Source organism: Eurypyga helias, unplaced genomic scaffold (genome assembly GCF_000690775.1).
Source record: "Eurypyga helias isolate BGI_N326 unplaced genomic scaffold, ASM69077v1 scaffold24488, whole genome shotgun sequence".
NCBI lineage: Eukaryota > Metazoa > Chordata > Aves > Eurypygiformes > Eurypygidae > Eurypyga > Eurypyga helias.
The window spans coordinates 1766-5182 of NW_010269227.1; the positions used below are offsets into that span (position 1 = coordinate 1766).

General features: G+C 53.7%; 1 protein-coding gene across 1 annotated transcript; it reads right to left on the bottom strand.

Annotated features, from left to right (window-relative positions):
* Positions 1-227: 227 nt before the first annotated feature.
* On the bottom strand, positions 228-3023 carry GINS2 (GINS complex subunit 2 (Psf2 homolog); the record flags this gene model as incomplete). Its single annotated transcript, XM_010158040.1, has 4 exons — positions 228-353; positions 727-853; positions 1937-2036; positions 2909-3023. Coding segments are annotated over 4 exons (468 nt in total), but the record flags the coding sequence as incomplete, so codon positions are not given.
* Positions 3024-3417: the final 394 nt, after the last annotated feature.

Here is a 3417-nt window from a genome sequence, read left to right on the forward strand (position 1 = left end):
TCCCGTGCCGTCGGCAGCTCTGGAGAGATTCCCGGCCAGCTGCAAGGCTGCCTGCTCTCCCCCTGGGTGCAGCTGCTGCCAAGCAGGGGTTACGCTCAGCTGAGGCGCAGTGGGTTCAGGAGAGCTGCGCAGGGAGGTGGAGGTTGGCCAGATGAAGGTCCAGGGGCGAGGAGCGGAGCCTGTTCCCTTCCGTGGCCCTCTCCTGGGAGGTTGGCTGGGCTAGTACCTCAGAAATCCTGGGATTGGGTGCTCTCGCCAGGCTGCAGGTTAGTTCGGAGTTTGTACATGTGATCTAAGGCCTGAGTAAGGAAAGTCCCGGTCGTGTTGATCTCCATCAAGGTTAAGTTGTCCAGCTGAAAGAGAAAAGCAGCAGAATCTGGGGAAACAGCCCAGCAGAGGATAAGGAGCGCGGAAAGCAGCTCTGCAGCACGCGCTTTTCCTTCGGTGACACCCCAAGGGACGGGCCCAGCTGCCACCCCCAGTCAAGAGCAGCACGCGAGCAACGAAATCGTTATTTCCGTAACACGCGGGGAGCTGCAACCAGCCCAGAAAACCAGGCTTCAGCATATGGCTTCAGTTCCCAACTGACGTACCGGCAGCCCAGGAACAACATGCCCCAACCGGCGTTTTCCCGAGCAGCTCTCATCAGTCACAAGCCCACACGGCATCTGGAAGCCTCCCAGCGCAGAGCTGGCAAACCTCGCCCCGCGCGCGTCCCCGCCGCACCTTGGCGTGAGCCTCCTGCTGCCTGACGAAGCTGTCCGCAGACAGCCGCAGCTTGGCTATCCGGGTGTCCCAGGTATCCTTCACCAGCGTGCGGATCTCGTCGGCCTTGGGGATGTTGTCCGAGGCGCTAGAAGAGGAGAGAGAGGAACAGAACAGGCTGCGAGGGACTCGTACGTTATGTCACCGGCGTAAGCAACGTTGGCAGATCTTCAGCCCTCTGAGGCAGAAGCAGAGCAGTTTGCTACAGAGGAGAAAAAAATACCCAACCCTGCGACTAAACATTAAAATCCAGCCTGGTACTTCTGCTGCTGGGATTTTTGGGGTAGTTTATTTATCCAGGAATGCTCAGCTCTGATGCAGCATCTGGTTCTCACTAGAATCCTTCTGCTCTTTAATTGCCCAGCTGGTATGAGGTACACGGAGGGCCAATAACCCGGCCAAAGTCACGGGCAGCCAGGGAATTGAAAGGGCTCGGCTGCGATTAGAGCCCCGGCTCGGCGCTCTCGTGGCTCTCTCAGAGAGTATTAAGTTGAAAGGACTGTACGAGCTGTGCCACATCCTCCCATTAAGGCAATTCAGCGCTGCCATAAGGACCTCGAGAGATCAGATCAATTCACACGGACAGAGCTGTCAGGGTTATTCGAGCGTGAGGGAAGGAGCCGCATGCCAAGAGCGTCATCTCCAGAGGAGAAGCCAGCGCTTAAATGACCGCCCCGCCGTAATCGAGGGCTTAAAGTCAGCAGAGCCCGCACTGAGAAAAATACCAGCCAGCACATTTTACAAGTGAAATGCCTCAGCAGGCACGAGTTCAGACTCGGAATATCCCCACGCTCCTGCTTCTCAGGCTGAGGAAAGAGGAGCTTTCCTCCTGAAGGAGAGCCAAGGAAGAAGCCTGGAGGGTTTAGGCTGCTGAACAGATTGTAGCCATGGAATGCGCTGCCGATCCTCAAGGCCTCTACGCTTAGCTGCCGCTCAACAACGCGGCACAGCCCCAATTATCGGGCTGCAGAACAAGCAATCCCCAAGTCACTGAAACGCAAAGTTACCATGAGAAAACTGCTGCAACGAGATCCTGGCACGCTGTGACATAAACCTCCATTAACTCTCACTTTCCCACCGCCCTCTGGGGTTGCTGCCAATGAAAGCTTGAAAAATTGTCTGTGCAAGCACGTACTCGGGCGGAAACCGTTACAATACGTTTCCTACTTACTAGTTTACTAGCAGCTTTGTGAGTTCCATATAATAAGGACTGGGCATCGGAGTGAAGGTGTCCTCTTTACGTTCCTGGTCCCGGATTTCCTCCAGTTTCTCTAAAACACAACCAGGCGTGGTCAGGTGCTGCCAGACCTTCAACGCTCCAGGCACATTTCTATCCCCCCGAGGAAAATCCACGCGCTATTTCTGTAGGATCAACTCTATGTCAAACCAAGGAAAAGGTTTCTGCAGAGAAGCACACGAGGATGCTGACGGGGACATCAAAGCCACGCTTAGGACATCAGGCCAGGAGGCTGGATCTACACCAGCTTGATCCCCAGACCGACTGTCTGTCGGGAGACGCTCCCTCCACCCACAAAGCACTTGCCCTAATTAGTGTTTACGCCCTTGAATGAATAAAGCAGGAAACTCCCTCTTACTGCAGCTCCATCAATGTTTACATCTCCTTCCCCAGCTTCCCTTGAGATGGCAAAAGGGAGGGTGCCACGATTCTCACTTTTTACAGAGTGAGACGGCCTCCCATTTCTGATGCCCTCGAGGAAAAGGATTTCAGGGAGAGAATGAGCTGGCAACAAAAACACATATACGCTCTCCAAGGTCTCCCTCCGCACCGAGTGACACCCGAGGTCCCCAAAACTCTGTCTGAACGAGCCTTGCAAGATGCACAAGTGCTGCTCAGGAAGCCCAGCGGCTGCTGCTGAAGACGAGTGGCTGAGCTGGGGATTCGATCTAACCCTTGTTCTTCCTCCTCACCAGAGGAGCAGAGGTTGAATACCTGACTAAACTGGGAAGATTACATCCTCTGCAAATGTAAAGAGTTCCAGTGGTGGAACGTTAGATCCTTCTCTCACTGTTACTTTGTGCTTGTTGAATTAAGCTTCCCACTAACAGTGAAAAACGGAGATGGTTTTGATTTCGTCTTTCTGCTTCACCCACCGCAGCCCAGGGCCAAAGCTGCCATCCTTACCAACATCCATCCATTCTGGAGGAATCAGCCGACACTTCTGCCTCTGTTTCAGATTAATGGCCAACCAGACAGGCACTTCCACTGGCAAGCCAGGATTGAAAGGACCCAGATCTCCCTGGAAGACGAATTAAAGACAAGAGTAAGGCAGCAGTCAGGGCTAGGACACCGCAGTCTCTAATTTGTCCTCGGCCATCTCTACAGATCATGAGTTTCCAGGGGATTTTGAAAAGCCTGAATCAAATTGCATCTGAATTTTCTCCTCTCGCTTCCATAATTCTTGCACTCAGACTTTTCCTCTTCTCCCTTGAGAAGTAATAACTTACGTTTCCAGTGCCTTTTCTATTTCAAAACATTGCACAGAAGTTACAGGCAGAAATTACATCTATCCTGGAGACGCAGCCCCTCGGGCTCAGGCTGAAGCGCTTTCAGAAGCACATGACAGCAGAACACAGCTCGCACCACCCGCACGGCACAGCCTGGCACCCACTGCCAGACCCGGGGGGTCAGCA